Source organism: Melitaea cinxia, chromosome 13, assembly GCF_905220565.1.
Source record: "Melitaea cinxia chromosome 13, ilMelCinx1.1, whole genome shotgun sequence".
Lineage (NCBI taxonomy): Eukaryota > Metazoa > Arthropoda > Insecta > Lepidoptera > Nymphalidae > Melitaea > Melitaea cinxia.
In genome coordinates, this window is record NC_059406.1 from 7,896,433 (window position 1) to 7,919,244 (window position 22,812).

General features: G+C 31.8%; 1 protein-coding gene across 1 annotated transcript; it reads left to right on the forward strand.

Annotated features, from left to right (window-relative positions):
• Window positions 1-609: 609 nt before the first annotated feature.
• Window positions 610-13,596, forward strand: LOC123659033 (protein giant-lens). Its single transcript, XM_045594310.1, has 4 exons — window positions 610-858; window positions 11,034-11,158; window positions 12,251-12,518; window positions 12,694-13,596. Exons 1-4 carry the CDS (start codon window positions 667-669, stop codon window positions 12,940-12,942), a joined length of 834 nt encoding a protein of 277 aa, XP_045450266.1. The 5' UTR covers window positions 610-666; the 3' UTR covers window positions 12,943-13,596.
• Window positions 13,597-22,812: the final 9,216 nt, after the last annotated feature.

Genomic DNA, 22,812 nt, shown 5'->3' on the forward strand with positions numbered 1-22,812 from the left:
TCAATATAAACGTATCTTTATACCCGAGCAACAAGATTGTGTAAAAAAAACACCGTCGGTAGGAAGTCAACCCGAGCGCGACCCAACATTCTTGATCTATGGAACATTCCTACACTATTAAATACATCGCCGATTTCTTGACTCTGCTCGAAATTAACATATCTATATGGTTAGAGTGACATAAATATAATATACTTATCAACGCCTATTTTTAAAACTCATTATCTTTCTTACATAATTATTATATATACGGTATATTACCGAAAAAAAAAATATATTTCTAATCGGAATTTTACATGGCCATAAGATATTTCAACCAGTTAATTTTATGTCTAAATAATTATAAATAAAAATAATGTCTCGCGATTTAAAAATTAATTTAGTATAGAATATGTAGTTTTAAGCTTTAAAATATGAAATAATATATGTTTAATAGAAGGATATAATTACAAAAAAAGTTTAAGTAATGTCATGTAAAAAAAAAAAGGTTAAGTAAATGAATGCGTAAAAGCCTCCAAAGTATCAAGCTGTTTCGATCGTCGTCGGAGGTGGTTTTACCGGGCGCGTAGGCCAAGTGGTACCTGCCTCGACGCGCCCGCCGTCAGTCCGAGCTTGCCCGACCCGCAAACTACACGACCCGCTCCGTCAGTGTGACAGTGTCTCGACATGCAAGTGATAGCTACGTTACTCTTCGCGAGCGTGCTGGCCGGCGTCCGATCCGTCATCCGGACCCCTCTTGAGGCGTTTAGGCCTTCCGGAGAGATCCACATCCGAAGGCCGGACAAACTACCGCTTCTCCCGCACAGGCGGAACTCTGTCCCAACGAAAAGTGGTCTCAGGATTCTCTATCAGACCGGAGTGAGTATCCCTTACGATAAATATAACGTTGACCGTTCGTATTCACGAAATCGAGCTAAATTGATATTGTCGTAAACTAGCTTCTTTATAACTCGCCGTGGAAAGCTGTGGTTTTTGCATTCGCGACGTCGAGACAGAACCTTGAATTTTTCGTGTTGTAACTTGTAATCTACGTGATTTCGACCTAATTCTGAAGTTGCTAATTAAGAAATATTTATAGTGCATAAACCTAAAAAAGCCTTTCCTCGATTATTGCTAGGTAATTTGCCACAACGGATGTAATGTTTTAACTTCTATGCTTTCCAATATCTTAGCGTAACGATCGAGGCCGGTTAATACGAACACAGGTGAAATATAGTTTATGATATTAAATAGTTATGTTGAAATGTCCGCAGATATCTAATGATATGAGACTGCGGTTTATAATTAACTTGAGGAACATAATTATTTACTGATGTTAACTTAAAATACAGTTGCACATACAAAAGCCTATTTTAATAAAGGTAATAATAAATATTATAAAAACTCAATAAAATATTGAAATACAAAAATATTTTTTTAATGTACATTAATAAAGTGCCTTACGCGTCTCGTGAGAAATATTGGCGCGAAAATGCGTCGGTATGATAAATCACATCTGATGAATTAATTATTTGTTTGTTACGTAGTCGGGAAGACAATATGTATTCGATTCTACTAATTGATAGTACGTGCGGCTTGACATATTATCTCATAAGGCATAGCAAGCATGTAATATGTCGTGACCATCGTCACGAACCGATACAGAACATTTAAATAAAAGAATTGGTATGTGTATGAAGTATGTGTATTTAATATCGAATTCTGCTTAATCGATTTGCAACTTTCATTCTCAACAACTAGTTATTTGCATTCTAAGTATATTTTTATAACACAATCCCAACAAGGAATAATATCATACGCTGTATCAAGATAAACATGTAATTCTTACAAAACATGTTTATAAGTTCACAACGATTAAATTGTTATTATTCTAGTTAGAATTTCTCAATAGAATTTGAGAGTTCTTTTACGAGGAAACAGTTTAACCAAAGTCTTGGAATCCGTTCGGAGGTGGAGGAAATATTTCGAATTTCTCTTTCGACGATTTTCCTGGATCTCGGGTATACGTGTCAGCGAGATGGATCAGCTAACGAGATATTAGTCACGAGTTTATAATCGTTCCGCGAAGGGACCCACTCAGTAATTAGTCCAATTAAATTTAAAAAATTCCGACACTACGTGCTACGTGACTAATATATGCGAGTAGGAAATCAACCGGATAGTTCCAAAGCAATTGAACCCACATCCAATAGAGAATCAAAATAACAACACGAAGTATAGGCGTCAATTTCCTCAGAGAAACTAATAACGCGGTCGTGTGGAATAATTACTTGTAAGATTAACAAAAAATAAAAGTTACGGATGTCAAGTTTTGTCAGTCCTATTTTAAAAACAACGTTAATCATATTATTATGCCTAATTTTAAAGTCGATTCAAGAAGATAATCGCTCTTACCTAGGCACGTAATTACGTATATTCAATAATAGTTTTTAACGTGTCTATCGTATATAGAATAAATTGATCTGTATGTCGTATGCCGTAAAACTGGAAATGGCGGTGGGTTTCGAATGCATTTAAATGTGGGATTATAATATGGTAGTGTGGCACGGCTGCGTAGGAGCATGCGTAACACTGGTAGCGGCAGGTGTTCATTCACTCATTCTTATCTTGACAGCTTCGATGACTTACGTTCAAGACTCCGTCCCGAACAGTGTGTGCTATTTGGTTGAATAAAAAAAAAGTTTTTTTTTACTCTTTATGTCACTGGTTTTAAGCTCATTCGTAACGGTAATCGTTTCTTCGGTCGTATGTTTCAAGGAATGGAATTTAAAAGCTGTCTTGTCGGTTATTCATATATCTTGCTATATGCAAGAATAATCTTGACAGATAGCTTTATGTCGCCAAGTTATTTGTGTTCTACAATCAATGAATATTTTAGTATAATTACGACAAATATTTCAATTACTTTAAACTAACTTGAATAGATATATTAACAATAGTTATAGAATATTGTCATCTATTACAAGCGGTGGCGGCTCTCGTAGTCGTACAGAATAAAAGGACAAAGGAAGAGGAAAAGACCGACAATAAACAAAGGAGGTATATACTATGAATGACAAAACCACAGGAGGGTGCTGGTCAGTGATTATCTGCTTCATCTCTTAAAGAACTTATACAAAATTGGCAACAATTGGAAATGATTAAATTTTGTGTAGTACTAATGCATCTGAAAAAAAAAACAATAGTTTATACCCTTTTGTCAAATACTAACAATTCCACTTTCATAGTATAGGTGATAGTTTAAGTTTTTGAGTTCTATTTATCTCACAAGACATAATTATGATAATATATTAAATAATTTTCAAAAAAAAAGTTTGACTTTATACATATGAAATAAATTTTAAACGATTAATATAAAATATAAGAATAAGTTAATGCAAGTAATCACTTTAATTCAACTTTCACGGACTCTATTAAAATATAAAATTAATAACTTGAAAACTCACCTACGTTTATTATAGCACCTCCTATTTGCCGGTCGATGCAAAACGATTAGCGGAACGGATAAAAATAAATAGTAGGATAGGATCACACCTCAGTGTCACTCTTGACAGCTTCAATTGAATAATGGATATGCAATTTGACTAACATGATATATTGCCTGTGAGATTGTGAACTGGTTGTCACCGTCACCTAGGCCAAATTTATATGTATAGCATTCAAATCCTCTATTTGCAAGACTTAATATATTACTTTTTTACAAATATCGAATTGAACTATATCTACTCTATAGGAAGTAATGTTGCAGTGATTATGTATGTAAATATAAACCCTATTTATTCTACAAGTCTATTTTTATCTATACAACATTAACGGACATTACGGTTAAAAAAAGCCGGTAGATATCCACTCGCATCAATCATGATTACCTTTTAGTAACATATGAGTTATAATTTTAGGTCAGAACGACCGTTAACTCAAAATAAATATAATTTGGACAGTTCTTCCTTTTCTTGTGTTAACTTAGTATTAATAAAATATAAATTTTAATATTACAATAGAACATTTGCATTACAATCAAGTAGCTTCTCAATTCTACGAAGGTATAGGATACTACTTAACTTGAAAGGAGCTTGATATAATTTTTCTAAACAAGCTAATTTATGAGTTTATTGACTCACCTGATCTCTTGCAGCGTAGCTTTATCTACGTTATTAGTAGCCGTTTGTAAAACTGTAATTCCAATCGATTTTAACTAGATACTTTCGACAAAATAATAGCCTGTTTACCCAAAAATGTAAGAAATTTTTCCGTAAATTAAAGTTTTTGTTACTCGCTGCAACCGAAGATTAATCTTAAGTGTTAGGTTTAAACCTAAAGATGAATTTTATGTACTTGAAACAACTGTGTTTGATATGAATAAAAGCATTCTTTCTAATTATGACATCATAACGTTATACTGAATAGTAATGAATTTAAAGGGCGCTAAAATTTTAACGTTTCTTATAAATCAGAAAGTTAATGGATAGACGTGAATGGATAGGTATGTTGTATTATTCCACTCAATAACTATCTTATTTAGAATTTAGATAGACGGAGATCCAGGAAAGCATATAAGCGAATTATGATCCCGAAGCATTCACAACAAAAAAAATTCAAACAAAATCACAAGAGAGAGGTAATGTTTTACATACATGTAAGTATTAGAGCACGAATTACGAATAATAAAACATTACTTAACAAAAAATATTAAGTGTATAAAAGTTCTTATCGATGATAAGGCACGTGGACCCAAACGCTTTCAAGATTTTAACATCCATCAAACCAGATAGATCGGATTGAACCAATGAAATGAGTATTTAATGAGATAATTAACGCTTCTCTACGGTTCAGTCGAACAAACAGCGTGACTGTAGAGTCAATACGATGAATGTAAAAAAGTGACCTCGGGAGGAAAGCGAGTCAACAACGTCACCGGTAAGGCCGGGACTACAATGTTCGGAATGTTGTCCGAATTTGGTCACACTAGACTCGTTAGAAATACGCTAAAAGTATATGTGAAATATGTTTTAATTTATAATGTAAGTAAGCTTTGTCCTTTTCCACATATGACGACATCCACATAAAACGTGATTTTAATAAAATAAGTGCAGTTTTGACAGAACTTAAAATTTAATGGGTATGGTATATTTGTACATTAAAAAATTCGTAAGGTGAATGAAAGATGGGAAAACTGAAGTATAGAGAAATGTTAAATCATACAAAGTTGTTAAGAAAACTTGCTTTTAGTCGAACACGATAGACTACTGTTACTCACAATTGAAACAAAAAATAATTTAGTTTAATAATAAATATACAGAGTAAGTAACGAGAACGAAAATAACTTTTGATGTAACGTACAAATACCAAATAACTATTAAAGTCAGTTCGTGTGCACGACACATTAGAATAAAAAAAATATATAAAACATCCAAAAAGGAGGAGCACCCGAACAGTCAAAGCTGCACCTGCGTTACGCGACAAAAAATCTAAATACGATGAGATTTTTATTTCTTTATTTCTCTCAAACGAGTTAAAAATAAATAAGTATTGAATTATTGGACTAGATGTGGCCTTACTTTTAATGCTACATTTCTAATTATTTTGATAACCAATTTAAAAATACGTTTTAATTTAAAGTTGAAAGTTATGAAATTAAATTAAGGATATCAGACGTTATAAAACAAATCGTTAACTTGGAATAATCGAGACTCGCGGGTTAACGATTAATTAATGTTCCGTTTCTTTTGTAATATAATATTATTTACAGATTATAGCCTATACCTAATAGCATCTGATAAAAAGGTTAACAATGTTAAAATATTTGTTACAATTGCATTAGACTAGTACATTATATACTATTTCTCATTCTCTCTCAATATCTTAAAATTATTAAAATGTTAACAAATCAGATCGAACTGCATAGAACGCCTTGTATTTAACTTACAACGTACATCGAGATCCCCTTAAAGACACTTGAGCATCTTGGTAGAATGTCAAAGGGACACGTGCGTCGTGAATAGGTCCGGATGGAAGAGGGCCACAATATACACAAGATGTGCCCTACTGTTATACGGGACTTGTTTAGATGTCTTTGATATTGAAATGCTCGAGCATAATTACGTGCGAAGTTTCTATGTCACATATGTAATATGTATGTGTAACATATTTAATAATATTTTATGGTTTGGATGGCCTTTACTTAATTTACTTATACAAGCGAATATTAAAAAAATATTACGAGTATATATATATATAGAACTATTAAATCAAAATTTACGTTTTTTTTTGCACACAACATATTTTTACTATACCTAGTTGTTGTAGCAAAACATTAGAAGCAAAAAACTAATACAAAAAAGGATTACTACAACGCATCTTAAAAGACCATGACAAACATTCCTTCATCATCATCATCATCATCATTTCACCCTACCACAGTCCACTGCTGGACATAGGCCTCCACAAGTGTTTTTGCCCATAGTCACCACACTGGGCTGGCGGGTTGGTGGCCGCAGGGCTGGGAAACATTCCTTAAATAAAAAAAAAACTTAAATCGAATCACGCTATAGTAATAACAAAAAACGTATCAAAAAATATAAACGCGTGCATAGAAGTCTCATTGGACACATGTAGTGACAATAGAGCCATATACGGCGACTCAATTAGTCGGCGCGTATGCAGTTCATTCGGCGATGCTTCCGGCAAGCGTTGATGTCTTTTAGAGCACTACTGAATACCTTATAAGACTACAACCTACGCACGATTGGATCGAATCTCTTCATTTGTATACGATTGAGAAATTATATAAGATAAATTTCTTATTTTATATAACTTTATATATATTACTAGAATTTGAAATGGTTGTACTTTGTTCATAATCAATATTAGAACTGTTTGTATATGTGGTTTAAATAATATTGTTATTTTCATAATAAAATAAATAAAATACTTATTACTGAGCAGAAAATACTATATTTAGCACTTAGTATAGCAACTGCTTTGATAAGAAACGCGTATTTGAAAATTACGATTAAAATAAAATTTTATAACAAAAGCTCGGTAAAAATGGATTAAGGTTTGTACTTTAATACTCGTATTAATTAATTTCAAATAAAACTTCTTTTTTTATTATACCTAATGTTAAGAGAAAAAAGGATACCATTAATCTAAAATACATTCTTAATTCATTCATTAACTATTCCTATTGACGTGCTAAAAACAGCGATAACATTTAAAAAAAAGTCAATTACGCATTCTTATATATAAATCTTTTGTGTTTGTGCGATTTTTATTCAACTGATAGCTAATTTCCTTTACTTTAATAATGTTCTTCCTTAAAAAATTAAAATCACCGTTTAAAATTATAGAAAAAAAAGTAAAATACAACAGGCGTTTAAACGGGACGGAAGTCGAACGAAAACGCCGAAAGCTTTTTAACTAATTACAGTTCTAATAAATAATTTGTTGCCTCTGGCGAGTCGTTATTACCCGGATCGGTAATTTGTTGGCTACCTGTGTTCCCGGGTACGATGTGTAATCGAATAAATGAATGAAAACAAAACATTTTATTATGATTCTTAGTGTTTAGATTATATGAATCAAATTGCTATGAAACAATTTAAAACAGACTTTCGACGTCCACCATCATATTGATTTTAATAATAAGTACTGTTTAATTGTAATATTGTTGTTTATCAGAACAACGAATTTACCATAAAACATATAATATTACTAGTTGACCCCGAAAGCGTTGTTTTGCCATATATGTTATTAACCCCCTTAATAGTTAGGGTTATGAAAAATAGATGTTGGCCAATTCTCAGATTTACCCGATATGCTTACAAAGTTTCATAAAAATCTGACCACCCGTTTCGGAGGAGTATTTTAACTAACATTGTGACACGAGAAATTTATATTTAAGACTAGCTGACCCCGCAAACGTTGTTTTACTATATATGTTTTTAACCCCGTTTATCACCCCCCCCCCCTTACAACTTAGTGGTATAAAAATAGATGTTGGCCGATTCTTAGACCTACCCGATATGCACACAAAATTCCACACAAAGTTTTGGAGGAGTATTTTAACTAACATTGTGACACGAGAATTGTATGTATAAGATAATATTTGATGACTTTGAATTATTTTTAATGGAACAGTTTGCTTGTTGATTGATATGAGATAGATTGAGTTCGTTAAGGTTTTTTTCAGTAAATTACTTAATTTTTTATAGAGTAAACATCGCGATAAAAGAAATTAAAACAGGATTCATCACAAAATCTATGGTTAATATTACTCGACCATAGGTTATGTAATTGTAACTTTATCGTAAATTTGAATTGTGATTTTTTACTCCACTTTTATATAAACATCACGTTTCCTTATTTAAGTCAATCAATATATAAACACTTTATATAATAATTATATACTACGAGAATGTATAACAATAATTTATATAAGAAATATCTCTTTAACTCGATTTAAATACGCTCAACCCACATGAACAAAATGCGTATTCGTTTAAATTCGAATTCGAAGTCTTGCGGTTACGTAACCCGTACATACAATTGTGAATGAATAAAAGACTAAAAAGAAATAGCAGAGGCGTGTGCCCACATCGTAGGGCTAGGCGTACTTGGAAGGTTGTGGAAGGTCGCTCGGGCACAGATTATTTCATTAGAGTGGGCGCGGCACGCCACCTGTTCACACCGGATGCCTCGTCCCGCGACCCCTCATCTGCTCCTCAAGAAAAACGTCCATCTCCATTCCCATTACAATCGAAATTACAACTTACTCCATTATGTGTAAGCACCATTTCATTTTAAACGTTACCTAAATATAGGCTTTTATGATTGTCAATTTAGTATCGAGATTAATCCTACCATTAAAGCCCCTTTACACATTTTCTGTCTTATGGTTTAGCAGTTAGTGGCAATATTCGAATAGCGTTATTGAAATTTAGATGCAGAAAAGGACGAAAATGAAACGTCCCCTAAATCCATCGCCCCCGGTAAAGTCTTGGACTTTTGGAAAAAATCACATCCGATGAATTTATAAATAATATACAATTGGTCCGTCGTGTGGGAATCGGTATATTTTATTCATGGGGGTAAATTAGGCACGCTATATCAATTTAAGTCGTTGAAGGTAATATTTATTTAATTAAGTCCCGTACGTTTTTCTAATTTAAATACCTATAAGAAACATACGGTCAAAACTGGTCGTAAGCACTATTGGTGAAAAGAGGCTAAAAATCGAAGAATCGAAGAATGTAAAGTTTTTTGTAGACATAATAAAAGCGAAGATTACAGTTGAAAAAAAAATTAAATGCGCGATTAATATTCCGCAAATAGGAAACTAATTATATCAGTTTATTATTTAACATTAAATAATTATTAAAATATCAATATGTAACAAAGCTTTTATTGTAAGTTTTTTTGCGCACTTCGTTTCGTTACTTATTCTATATGTAATGTCAAAAATAATTTCCTTAGTGTGCCATTAGTATTCAGGCTGAGGTCGGGACTCCGTTAAACAAAATCTTTAAGATGTATGTAAGTCAACAACCCGGGTATTGTGTACATTGTGTACAGTTTACACGGACATTTTTTGTTTGGTACACAAAAGGGCTATATCCGGCTGTTGAAAGATCCATCCGAGGCCGTTTCCGCGAAATCCTCCGCAACACACAAGAAACGGGAAGCGTATCCGGAACTATGAAAAACAGGAACTTTTTACACGCTTCTAATTTTTATAGGGCTGCCAAATATTTGCTTTCTTTTCAAATTTAAAAATATCATGTATAGCATATAATATAAGCAGAATGTCTTATGCCAATAATTTTCGATTAATGCCGATTTAATTTTAGAAATATCATCATTAAGAATCACTCAAATTATTTTTAAATTTATTAAATACATTATTTTTCTTAATATAATTAAACCAAGTTTTTCAAATAAATTGAAATTAAGTTTAACCTATAAGTTAAACGAACATTTATTTACACCATTAATTTATGTAGATCAACACAATTGATAATGTACTACGTATGGATTTCATAGATACATTGATTTAGATTTATTAACGAAACGATATTTAGCTAACGAATTTTTTTTATATTTTACTATGTCCGGCGTAACTAGCCCTGAGAGAAACATTTGCGTAGAAAAAATATTCCCACCGTCGACAGGTTGTCGAATGGCTTGTCTTCCGGTCGGAAGTAGGCCTAAGACCAATGGTCCTTCGCCACAAAAAAAGTGAATGGATTCAAAGCGCACATGTCCCTACATTGTTGTGCCCGATCATAATGATTAACATCTTTCGGACGTCGTTATAATGATCTCCTGCAATCCACTTCTGTTTTCTTCACGAACGACGGCAGGTGCGAACGACTTTCGTCAAACACGTTTCGTATTTCCCACGATGCATGCGAGGTATTTCTTTTATAAGAATCCATATGACTTTGTAATTCTCGCCATGCGAAATTTTACTGCTGCACGGATTTGCGAATCTTTCAATGCAAAACACTGATTGATGTGCTCTGAATTTTTAACTGATCAGTTTTATATGCAAGTCGATATTTGGTGTTTCCACGTACAAAAACTTGTGCGTTTGTTGTTCTGTGTCACGAGCAACGTGTCGAATGTAAGGATGTTATGTAAGAAACTTCGCCATTAACATAAATTTACTTACAAATATTTAATACGTGTTGCCAAACCTAAAGAAAAAATGAAATCAAGTTCAAGTCGACAATATATTGTTATAAATGATCCTTATGCAATTTATATTAGAAGATTGCGTGTTCGATATCGGTCTCTTTTTCTGTGGTCAAGCGATACATTTAAATAATAACGATCAATTACATGATTTGCAATTCTATATTTAGACCTTTAACGAATAAAAAATAAAATAAAACCACAATCGCATTGAACTATATTGAACGATGTTGGCCTATAAGACAAGGAATTATGTTTCGATATTTGTTATTAGAAAATTAATAATAAGAAAACGTTAGTTAATTTAAATATTTTATTTTATTTTTTTATTCCTTCAGATATCCGAGGAAGATCTACCTGACTGTAGAGCACGGCAGGTATGCAGTAAAGTGGACTTATACGATCCAGCGCAACCGTGGATCGAGAGGAAGTGTCGATGTCTGGGACACAGGCCTTGTTCTAGGTGAGGTTTTTTTTTATACCTATATTAACGATAAAGAGTCAGACCAAAAATTTGAAAAAAAAAAAAAATAAAGCCATTTCAGGGTTAGTGAAGTCTTTATAGATAAAAACCTCTTATTAATTGCGAGTGAAACTGCGTAACTATTATCAGTTCAGATACTATTATATAATATGAACTTTTAACCCATTAAGTTACTTATATAGAAATCGGAATTTAGTAATTTAGAAAGGTAATTTAGAAGATAGAAATTTTAATGTGTAATCTATACAAATAATTAAAATTGGAGTGTCTATTTGTAATATCAAAATAACCGCTTTTTACAAAATGCATATATCAAATACACGGTATATATATCAAAATAACATTTTTTTATATTATAAATTTTGTCTGTCTGAAATTGAAAATGTGTTTGTTCCGGTTATAATCTCTGAAACAGCTGGACCGATTTTGACGGGACTTTCACTGGTAGATAGTTGATGTAATATGGAGTAACTTAGGCTACTTTTATTTTAGATATTTATTTAATTTTATAACTGCGAACTGAATAAAAACTTTTTGTTAAATTCCATACGGATGAAATTGCGGGCACAGCTATTAAGTAAATATTAATTGAAGTATTGTTAACAGTTACGCATTAGACGTAAAATTATATTATTTTAGCACATTACAAAATCATGTTTACTGTGTGAGGCGTTTTCCGAAGGTTACTTTCCATATGTTGTTAATGGTAGTTGATCATAAGATACGTAGGAGTACCATCTGAGGAGGTTCTGTGCTGCGTTTTCGTGGGTAGATAACGGTGTCAAAGACTGTTTACTTCTGTAATTTGCATTTGCCGTTTGTTACATATACTAGAATAAAATATGGTAAATATTACAATATCAACGTGCCTACTATATTATGAATTGCTTTTATTACGTAAACATTACCATATGTGTGTTTTAAATAAATTGTATTACAAATACTATTTTATTTAACTAAGTACGTGCGCTAATTTAAAATTCGAGGTTTGAGATAACATGAAATGAAAGAAATGAAAGGAAACAAATTTAATGAGATAGAGACTTAATATGGCAACTTTGTCTTTTCCAGTGATCTATCTGATGATGACAACCACACTCTAGCTGATAAGACTACGCTGTACAAGACTTGTGAGCCAGTTAAGCGTTTGCCCAAATGCCGGTATTTTAAAGATGCGGCTTGGATCATCTACTCCTTTCCTGATAGCAACGCAACCCAGCAAATTATTAATTGCCACTGCCCGAAGAATTCAGTAACGTATTTGTTAAAGAAATTGCCGTACACGACACCTAGCGGAGAGCAGGGGAACCAGTATCAGTTCGCGTGTTCACCGCAGAGCGTAAGTAGCAACTTACTTTAGTGTAGTTCTGTTACGCGCCATTTGGTGGCGCTGTTGATAAATTTTAATTATTTTTTTATTAGTATAAATGTAGCATAAGATTATAAATTATTTTTTAAATTTATTTAAGTTGTATGTTCAAATAATAATCACAATAATTTGTTTTCTTTTACAGAGATTGAGATGTTCAAGAAAAGAGCCATGCAAGCTTTTCAGCGCAAGGCGTCGACACGAACAGATAGACGAAGTCAATGCCAACACAATATGCCAGTGTCCCAGAGACCATACTTGCCCGAAGCACCACACCGAGACTGGTGTCCTGCCGGGCGTGACGTACGTCGCTGAAGACATCCGCACGTACCACGGTTACTGTATGCCCGAACCACCGCCCGAAACCTACCGTTTCGTGGGCGACAAAGACTGAAGCCAAAACTAGATACCCTTGACACAAATTGTGATCGCTTGCTGTGCATTCCAAACGTACACTGGCTTTCGAATTAGGCAGCTTCTATGATTTGCTCATTACCTGTTTAGTACAAAAAGTAATAACTATATTAGAACATCAAAAAACTCATTGATAATAGTGGAAAGATAACTCGCGAACAAAGATAGTATTCGATGTAAATCTTAGTGATACTGATTATTATTTTATCAAAACTCTTTATTCACCAAAAATTTTAAAATTTAAATAACTATTATTTAACACTATTTAATTGCGATTTTTAGTCGATTTAAGTTAATGCGAATAAAGAGCGTTGATGCTAGTTACTTGTATATAATTCGTGTAGTGCTTGCTATTGCGTATTGTTACTGTTTTATTTGTAAATATTAATAGGAGTATAAGTATCATTCCAAACGTTTAGTTTAAATTATTATTTTCTTCATATATTAATTATTTACTTGCCATACTTACTTAGTTGTTGCGTTTTTATAAGTGAGTCTATTTTGACTAGCAATTTGTTCCGAGTCTTCCATTCCAGTCACGAAGGCGTTATTATGTTCATTGTTTTGTTTGTTTATGGTATAAATAGTTTTTATACAATAATATTCGTTCGACAGCCATATTTTAAGTATATATTAAGTAATTTTAAAACATGTGATTTTAAATATACTTTTATTATTTTAAAAGATGGACCGACGAAAGTTTAAAAAATTGTTGGACGTAAATGGATAAATAATAAAGGATGTAAACTATAAAAATGTGGCTACCATAAGTATATACGATGTTGAGATGAGACACAAACAGAAGTCATATTATGTGTATCTATGTAAATATGAAAATGTTGATGTTTGTACAATCCTACCGACGCGACGGTATGTCTTCCTTATTTGTTTTATGTATAGGTAAAAAATAAGTTAAATTATTGACAGAAAATGAATAAATGTTTCCAAATTAAAACGTATTTTTGTTTTCATATCTACGTAATTTATAGGAAACTATTGAACAATTAACTGTAAAAAGTAAAAAATAAACACATTTAACTTAAATTGCTCAAAACGTGTAATTTATTGACAAATATTCTAAAGCAAAACTTTACTTGTCCTCTCAACATTTAATACTAATAATAATAATAATAATAATATAGCTTTTTAATTATAATAGTAACTAGTTGAATTTCTTTACATGTAGTCTATATGATAATTTCGAAATAAGAAACACTTTTACATGAGCACAAGTGCTAATAGCTATAAAAATAATTATAAAATCCAATAAAAATTTCTACTCAAGCATTGCGGTTTTTAAAATTCAGTACCATTTTAAAGAATACATATCTTATTCCAAACATTATTATTGAGTATTTATAGAGACATGGGAAAAAATAGAATTTTGTGTAATAAAGGATCGATGGTAAATCGATTTTGCAGTGCTCTCACGAGACGAGGCTTCAAATAAATCTTCGTAAACGTAGAGAGGTTTGAGGCCATAAACAACGAAGCTTCTCGAATTGCACTTTGATTCCCATAGGAAAAGGTAACTCGGACAGTAATGTACTGACCACACTCTTGAGGTTTGTATATGAGGTATAATGGTAATAGGAGACTGGGTTATTGGTAAATAGGTACAAATGTAACAGTGAGACCTATGGATTTACTGCTTTTTACATTCGTAATACGAAACTTTTGTCACTTTCTAACTGGACTTGCTGGAACAAGGGATCGATATATTTTTTTATATATGTATTTTTTTTATTGTATTAGTTAGGTATGGATTTTTTAATTTAGCAGTTACAAAACATTACTGCTTTGTAGAAGAGAAACTATTCTTTTCAAAACATAACAATCGAGTTATTTCATTCATGTAATGGTAACGGTAATGCGAAGGTCGAAAGCGTGGTGTACCTATATCTTATACTTTATTCTTTATTATATACGTGATTTACCAATCTTGTGAATAATCAATTTTTTCATTATGATCTTATAGATTTTTAACCGCGAACGAACATGTTGTTCAATTTCGCCAAAGAAAAGATTTTCTTTTTCGAAGATTAATACTTGAAGGTGAGGTGCATTGTAAGACTCACATGTAGGTATTCCTATGTTCAAAAACTTTGGACACAATCAAAAAATCGGAATCGGGTACGATATATTAGTGGGATAAAATAAGAATTGTCACCAGTTTTGGATATCGACAGTAGCACAATTATTGATTCAATCATTCATTTGGATTAATGGCTTTCAATTGTGCACAATGGGACGGATGATTTTTAGAATGGAAAAGAGACTAAGGAGATTGTTTGGTTCGGTCGAGATTACAACCTTAACATAATTTTGAAGACCGTAGAAATAGTAGGTGTTTTATGATTAATCCTTAGCCTAGAACAATACAAACGTTTAAATTACATAAAGTAAACCCGAATATGGTTAGTAATCTATTTACAGCTACACTATATTAGAACAATCGCATGAAATATTTATAAGCTAGAGAGTAAACACAAGTATCAACAAAAATTCAGTATATTTGCAGAACGGGGGATTTTGCGGGGACGTAGGAAGGACTGTTAAAAAAGAATATGAAATGCTGAATCTTTGCCGATGCCACATTCGCACAGGGAGTGGTGCGTACCCTGGACTTATTTATATTTAAATAAGTTCAGGGTACTGGAGTACACGAGTGTCCAAGACGTAAACGACCTATTATTGTAGAAGCTACGCACCGGTCTTCATGTGTATGGAGGAAAAACCAAGGGCGTCTTTAGATATTATGTCGGATGGTAGCGTAATGCATATCTTTAACAGATTTTGACGCAACCCATGATGAATTCTAAGATTTGTCCAGATAAGTTCGCACTAGAGTCAGTCTAGACTTGAGCTGCAAAAATGATCTAGGGAATCAAATTGTATAGGAGATTAAGCACAGGAATCGACAGTCTCATTACCTGGAATCTAAAATCATACCAAAGTGACTTGTAAACCATTTTAATAACACGAGCATAATTATAATATACTTCTCCATTTTACGTGACATTGTCCTCCATTCAACGTAAAATTGGCGAAATGCGCCGATGGTGCTATCTTGGAACTAGTGAAAGCCATTAATAGTACAATAAAGACTACATATTAATTCTGAATAGATAATTGAGGAAATTCATAATAAGGTGAACAATCGTGTATTTACTTTCCTATTTATATTATGACAAAGTCAGAAAGAATAACCAAAACTCCACAACATTTCCAAAATAGATAAGAATCATAAATCACATGTTAAAGAGGTTTCGAACTAACCGCTTTCTCTGGGTTCTCTTCAATTACTATTCAAAATAGGTAAATGTGCAAGTACTCATGTCTAACTTTCAGTTTACTTTTAGGGCATAAGGTTTCACTTTCTTTACAAACATTCTTGTGATATTATCATAATATTAAAAAATAGTACTTTGTTTATTGTAATATTTTACAGGTAGTCTGGGAGAGAGGTTAGGATTTCAATACCATTTTAATGTCAAAGGCTATTGATTCGCTTTGACTCAATCGGAGCTATAAACCCAAATGATCAAATGAATAAATGTGGTGAGTTACTGTGAATGTGAGGAACGATATCAGTGAAAAGGAACCGTAATAGTTCTTTAAGAACATAGGAACTAAATAATACCTTTTGCAATGCCAATTTAGCGAGAGAATGTAAGATTTTGTTAATATTCTGAAGATATAGAAAAACTAACGCTATATATATTTTTATATATTTTTTTACATTCAAATATTAAATAAATTAAAGAAAAGAAAAGTAGCATAGGATTTATATAAAATACGCAAAACATGTTCGATAATAGTAAAAAAAATGTAATAGGTTTCCACAATATTTATCAATTATGTGACGTCAACGCGAATCTGCGGCGACTATCAACCATGTCAAATCAATAATAACGTAACAATTGCCATAAAAACACCGCTCTACCCTTTCATTTACAACAATAATGTTATAAAGACAATCATAATGACTGTGGACGTACAAAAAAATAAATTCATTTTATATGATAATACACATACTACATCTATGTATTATATATCGTTAAGTTTAGAGACATTAAAATAATTGTAAAAAATATATTCTTCCGTTTGAGAATTCACTAATCTATATAAATAAAAATGAATGTTGCTAAGCGCACAACTCGAGATAGGCCAATGACCAATTCGGCTAATTTATTTTTTGTATGTTCCTTAAAGCCCACGTTAGGTTTTTATTAAACAAAAAAAAAATATTAAAAAAAAATACTATTAACTATTTTGAGGCTGTGTGGTTACGGCAGCAAAGAACATAGCCACTTCCTCTCTTCCCGCGGGTGTCGTAAGAGGCTAACACAGGGATAACACAGTTCCACTACCACCTTGGAACTTAAAAAGCCGACCGGTAGGATAACCATCCAGCTGCTGGCTCTGAAATACACAGACCGAAGACAGGCAGCAGCGTCTTCGGCGCGACAAAGCCAGCCCTGCGGTCACCAGCTCGCCTGACCAGCGTGGTGACTATAGGCAAAACACATGAGTTCACGCCATTTTTGGCGCGAATTTGTAGAGGCCTATGTGCAGTAGTGGACTGCGACAGGCTGGATGTGTGTATGTGCGTGTGTATTAACTTTTGACAGAACAGTCTAATGTGTGTATGTGTGTGTGTGTCTATTAACTTTTGACAGAAAGAAGTCTGTCCGGGCAGCTAGTAAATATATAAATTATATCAAAGCTTCTTTCACATATTAGATATTTTCCGGACGCCTTTTAGTTTTTAATATTTTTTTGCTTTATGTCATATAATTTGTCGTAGTACTAACTCGACATAGTTAGCCTTACAACTACAACATTCATCATTTTATGATAAAAACAAGATTTTGTACTTAAAACGATCTAGTTTAAAAGGTAGAGCTAGAGTTCTAGTAATATAGTATAATTTTTGGGTCACTAGTTATGTGCTACACGTTAAGTAAATTTGCGTGGTACAGATTTGCAGTCACGTAGGATTTTTATTATTTGTACGATATGTCCACTGAGTAATCTAGTTCTTATTTGTACTTAACTAGTGTTAGGTAAAATAAAAGATGTCTATCTTTTAAAAGTAGGAATGAGGTTTATTATAACGTAAATCATTTAAATATTAGTTAGCTATTAAGCGAAATTATTATATATGATTATAATTGTGTTTGCTCGGAAACGAAATAAAAAAAACCGACTTCAATTAAATCTACAAGTAATACAACGTAAGTAGCCGAAAAAATTGTCAAATAAATACGCATTATTAGATACAGCTCCAAAAGTACTTTTTAGATTATAATTATTAATAAATACATAATTATTTTTAGAATTTTTGTTTAGTGTTGATGTCTATCTAGAGATATTTTTTCCGCATTACGCAAATTCGGCTCTATAAAATTAAATGGGCTTTTCACAGTCGTGATCTTAGCACAAAAATGAAAAATAAAAATAATAATACGAGTAATAAGCCAGTTCAGGTTCAGGTTTGAATTAGTTCAAGTATTTGTAATATTTACCAAACAAGAGAGCCAAGTTATTATTTTCAATTTTTAAATTTTCTACGAGTCGGCTCCTAAAAAACTTTATAAGTATGTTAAAAAAATTTAAAAATATTTTCACCAATAATTAAACAAATATATAAGTCATTAAGTTTGGAATACATGTTTGTTTTTAAGAGAGGTATACGCGAACAAAAATATAAACATCATATAAAAATAATTGGCTGATAAATACACAACCTTGCTTTGCGCCGCGAAATTGTGTAAAAAGATAGAAGTACTTAAGTGTTTTTGTTTAGTAATTACCATATCATAAAACGGATCCGTAAATTAAATAAGCGGTAAACTAAATTTAACGCTGTCTTCACGTAACAACGAAAATATAAATAACTATCCCACGACTGGGCAACGGCCTTCCCCAGCTGGACTCTCATTCGCTACGGTGATTTATTCAATATCGGTTCATAAACAAACATAAATTTAATTATATCAGAACGACTTTCAAAATATACAGTTATTTTAATATGAATAAAATCTTTATTCAGTGCAACAAACAAAATCACTAAACATTTCACTTCATATACTTTTTAAGGTTTTTTTTCCCTAGTTATGTAAGGTCTTTTATCCAACATAGATATATCAGCCCCATTAAACCTTAACCGAAAATTGAACAATAGTTTAAATAATTTATTGATTTGAAAAATCATGTTTATCTCAGCAGTGGTTGTTGGGTCTGCTAATATGTCCGAAAAACCTACCAAATACTCAAATTCAACACCACGTTTTAGTTTAGAATCGTTGAAAACATTTTTAGTAAAATGAAATACATTACCATTTTTTTTAAAGTTTGTTCGAAACGTATATTGAACGGGTGAAGGAGATATTCTATGTCACAGGTACATATTAACTCGCTGATTTCGTTTATAAGTGGCACTAAGTAGAAAATCTATAGTTCAATCGTCACCGTAACGAGTACAGTTAGAACACCACGATTTCAGCTAGCCAGCTATAATGGCACGAGCTTTATTTCAATAATTCGTGATTTTCGAAATGAATTGACATCGTCTCATAGGCTTCGACAAAGTAAACTTTGATCCCGACGTGATACAGTTGAATTTGTGGAGCTGTTTCAAGGAAACATTTCTGATGTGGGATTTGCAACAATGTTACGGTAAATATGGACAGTAAATATGAATCACTCGATGGAAGGGGGGCGCCCACAAAAATGTGAAAATTGTACTGTTATACAACTTTTTACATGTCTCCTGTTGAGTACTTTCTCAGACTAATGGAATGGATGAAAGTTTTATACATCGCGATGTTTCACTGCTAATTTGCTGTTATACATTTTTAATTTTTCCCAAAAACTGCTAGTTGTTAATAGATCATTTTTTGATATGTAGGATTCAACAGTTCAGCAGTATGATGAGGGAGAGTCAAAAAGTTGGTTTAGTTTAAAACAAAAAAGCTCATTTTAACCTTTTCTTTAAAAAAAATGTTTGATAATATATAAATGCAAGAAACGTAGACAAACTGCTATGAATGTAAAGAATATCATATACTTTTGTTTGTTTAATTATAATTAAGCGCTGTAGCTTCTCATTAACCTAATATAAAGTTTTAAAAACAAGAGATTAAACACAATGTCTTGGTATATGTTTAATAAGATGGTGTAAAATAAAGTTATTAAATAGGGTTGAGCATCCAAGTAGGAAATATTAAGTAAACGCGAAGTGTATGAGTTCTCGGTATTATATATTTAATATATAATATTTTAATGCCCAAGACCAATTGAGGTAGGGCACAGCAGGAAATTTGCTGCCTGCTCAAAAAATGGAGCAGTCGAACTCCATCGATCTTACAGAAGATCACAGCTAAATAATACTGCTTTCAAGCAGTGTTGTGTTCCTGTTGGTGAGTAATGTAACCAGAGTTCCTAGGGGGAAATGGAGGTAGGGTCGGGAACGCGCTTGCGATGCTTCTGGTGTTGCAGACGTCAATAAGCTACGCTTGTTTGCCGACTTAGTTATATACATAAAAATATATAAGTATATATATATGGTTGTATATATAATTATGTATAGGCATTTGTATAATAGATACGCATAAAACTATAATATTTATATCTAGGCTACGATATCATTAGATTAAGATTTTAAGTCAGAATAACTATTGTATACACATGAAGTCACGTGGTCACATGAAGAGTATAGTGATGTGTCACCTGTTCCTCCGAACATTGAAATATTGAAAACTCGCATTATTAATGCTGCTGAACAAATCAGGCAAACTTTATGAACAAGTGTCGTAAAAAGCACTTTAAGGAAAAGAATGCGCCTTTGTATTCGTAATGAAGGGTCCCACGTTGAAAATGAATTGAAATAACATCATGTAAGTCTTCTTCTTCGTCGTTTCCTCACTGCTGAGGATCGTGACCACATATGATCTTCCACTAAGCACGGTCATGTAAATATAGTTCAAAAATTATAATATTGATTTTTTATTTATTCTTCTTTGCTTGCAATTTATTTGATTTTGAGACTTTAGTTTTGAGTTTGATTATGGTTATTGTAGCTCGTTGAATAGCTTCGGAATTGTAGATAATTTTTTAAATAATACGATACACGTTCATAATTTGTTTATCAGTACGTCATAAGTTTGTAAAAAAAAGACTAATTATTTTTCTCTTTTTACCTTTGGTGAGTCAAGGGTTGAAAATTCAATAAGTTATCGTTATGTTCGTTGTTATTTATTATTATTTAGAATATTGTTTATCATTCTATGAAGATTTTACGAATATTCGTCAATTAATTTGTTTTTAATGCCCTTTAAAGTGATAGATTTGGGGTTTTTTCACCAATAATAATTAAATTAAAAAAAAAAAAAAAAAAAAAAAATTAAAATAGGTGAACACGGATTTTTCAAAATATTTTTCTGTGCTTGCCCATACAACCCCTTAAAGGGATCGTGACATATTACAAGTAACCCCGTATATGTAAAATGAGTCCCTAGTAAATAAAATGTTTTTTAAAATTGTATATGTTATCATATAAAAATACACAATTATTGTTGCATCATCATTTTTTTAATTAGAAAATAAAAAGTTTTAAAACTCTTGATTTTCTTTTATTTAATAAGCAATTTACATCGTTTTTTACTGTAGGTACTGCAATTACTGTGGTAATTTACGTATTATCAGATTGTCACAAAATATTGTTGGTACCTAAACTCGCGCTTTTGCTATGCGGCATTGCAACACAGGCAAATTTAGATCTAGGTAAATAAAACTAAATGTAATACTCTATGATAAAGCATACGTGCAATGTGATATTGGCGAAATAATATATACTCTGTTACAATTAAAGCTCACGCATTTAAAAATTAATTTTGATTACAATATTTCTCAAAACTTCAAAGACGCTGAATCACTGTTTGTTTTTATTTCATTTCTCTTTCTCATATTTGTATTTACTCATAATAAAATCGGTGATAAAAATTATTTGTTATTTATGAACACGTAAATTTTGCTAGTATACGAGTATAGTCAAAGTATGAGTACTATGTGTTTAAAAAATGAAATTTTGTTTTGAGGACGGTATCATCTTAGATGTAATAATAAAATAAGATGAATTTTATAAAGCAATCGGAAATAATCGTTATCCGACTCATTTGCATTCTAGATGTGACTAAACTAAAAAAATACCATAACGTTGTAATCAACGTAGACTAATGTCTATACGTAAAATACATTACCTATTTATTTATAACTAAATAGGAAAAAGGTTAACGAAATAAGCAATCTATAGTGAAATGGAAATATAAACTATTTCTATTCGGTCTTCATGACTGTAATTTAACGTGTAATTTGCTTATTCATCTTCTCATTCATAGACGTACGCTTTTTATTCGAGAATGTTTTGTGTTATATGATATTTACATTATTAGCTTTACAAATTACAATAGTAAAAAATTAATGACATTATGAATAAACCTTAAATGCAGCGTATAATTATTCTAAAAATAAAATTACAAGCATTAGACATTAGTATTGAATCGTTTTTGCTCTCAACGTTATCTAGGTACCTAATTAAATAATTCGTTAGAAAATTGATAGAAAGTGAACAATAATTTCAATCGAAATTGTAACAAGACAAACTAAAAAGCACGACAATCGATATAAAATGTTACAATTACCATTTATGGCAAATTTTACTTTCATTGCTAACAGTGACATGTTCAACAATATGCTATTATATTTTCTTTTGTTTTATTTAGTACTAGCTGGTTTAGGAAACCAAAAAAAAAAACACTTTTTTTGTATTAAATAATTTTAATTA

Coding starts and splice junctions, on each gene's coding strand:
- LOC123659033 (XM_045594310.1), top strand. CDS start 667: ATGCAAGTGATAGCTACGTTACTCTTCGCGAGCGTGCTGGCCGGCGTC. Junction 859..11,033: donor GGATTCTCTATCAGACCGGA/GTGAGTATCCCT, acceptor TTATTCCTTCAG/ATATCCGAGGAAGATCTACC. Junction 12,519..12,693: donor TCGCGTGTTCACCGCAGAGC/GTAAGTAGCAAC, acceptor TTTCTTTTACAG/AGATTGAGATGTTCAAGAAA.